General features: G+C 58.2%; 1 protein-coding gene across 1 annotated transcript in view; it reads right to left on the reverse strand.

Annotated features, from left to right (window-relative positions):
• The window catches only part of LOC103812150 (counting factor associated protein D-like), a 5673-nt gene that overhangs the window by 2320 nt on the left and 1902 nt on the right, over positions 1–1451 (reverse strand). The window contains exons 6-7 of the mRNA XM_009085160.1: positions 821–1019; positions 4–127 (exon numbers count right to left, since the gene is read on the reverse strand). Of these exons, the coding sequence (XP_009083408.1) occupies positions 4–127; positions 821–1019 (323 nt within the window). The remainder of the gene's footprint in view (positions 1–3; positions 128–820; positions 1020–1451) is intronic.

Below are 1451 nucleotides of genomic sequence, written 5' to 3' on the forward strand. Positions count from 1 at the left end.
CCCATTGTTGGGGTCTCCACTGTGGCGGTGTCCCCTCAGTGCTGCCAGCTCCTGGGGTGTGCGGTCGGCCAGGTGGTTCAGCGCCAGCGTGTAGGAGAGCGCGGCGCGGTTCCGCGAGTGCACGAACCTGCAGCACAGCAGGGATGCTGTGAGAGGGGACTGGGGACCCCAGTCCTGAGCCCTCCACAAAAAGGGAGTGGGAGTGCCCCCCCCGAGCCCCTCAGCCTGTCCCCAAGCTATCCTCTGGCATCCTGTACTGCATGTCTGCAAGTGGGAGATTCCATCCCTGAGCAGCCCCAGCCCATCCTCTGGCATCCTGCACCATAGGTCTGCAAGAGGGGAGTTAGGTACCCCCATCCTTGAGCCATGCAACCCAGCCACTGGCATCCTGTACTGCATGTCTGCAAGAGGGAAGTGGGGGACCCCATCCTTGAGCCCTCCAGCCTGTTCCATGGCATCCTGTACTGATGTCTGTGAGAGAGGAGCAGGGAACCCCATCCCTGAGCCCCCCAGCCCATCTCCTGACATCCTGTATCCCAAGTCTGTGAGAGAGGAGCAGACAATCCCATCTCTGAGCCCCCCAGCCCATCTCCTGGCATCCTGTATCCCAAGTCTGTGAGAGAGGAGCAGACAATCCCATCTCTGAGCCCCCCAGCCCATCTCCTGGCATCCTGTATCCCAAGTCTGTGAGAGAGGAGCAGACAATCCCATCTCTGAGCCCCCCAGCCCATCTCCTGGCATCCTGTATCCCAAGTCTGTGAGAGAGGAGCAGGCAATCCCATCCCTGAGCCCTCTAGCCCATCTCTATGGCCTCCCATACCTCATGTTATGGATGAAGGTGTGTTTGCGATGCTCATGCTCCTCCTCGCTGTCGTAGCTCTTCCCAAACTGCTCCTTGTAGCGGTGGAAGAGGTGATGGTGGATGTGATCTGTCTCTGGCCCCTTCCCCACAAACTCCTGCATGGGGTTGGCCACGACACGGTGCTCGGGGCTGGCTGTGGGCCACTGCTCACACTGCACTCCTGGCATGAGGCATGGACAGTGCTGGTACCTCCTGAGTGGGGATGGGCTCTCCTGCCCCCCCAGTCCAGGAGCACAGCATAGTCACCCCCAAAAACATTAGGGCTGTCCATCCTGTATAGATACATAGTGCACAGCATAGTCACCCCCAAAACATTGGGGCTGTCCATCCTGTATAGATACATAGATGCCAGAGGGATTTGCATCCACACCTGCTTCCAGACCTGATTCCTGAGCATCCACTATCCCTCCCAGCACCCTGAGCACCACTCCAGCTCTCACCCTGCTTTGATCCCAGCCAAAGCAATTCACCCAGATTATCAGGCTCATAAAATCCCAGAATGGTTTGGGTAGGAAGGAACCTTAAAGACCACCTAGTCCAACCCCGTTCCATGGGCAGGGACAACTTCCACCAGCCCAGGTTGTTCCAA

The sequence above is a fragment of the Acanthisitta chloris genome, unplaced genomic scaffold (genome assembly GCF_000695815.1).
Source record: "Acanthisitta chloris isolate BGI_N310 unplaced genomic scaffold, ASM69581v1 scaffold4042, whole genome shotgun sequence".
Taxonomy (NCBI): domain Eukaryota; kingdom Metazoa; phylum Chordata; class Aves; order Passeriformes; family Acanthisittidae; genus Acanthisitta; species Acanthisitta chloris.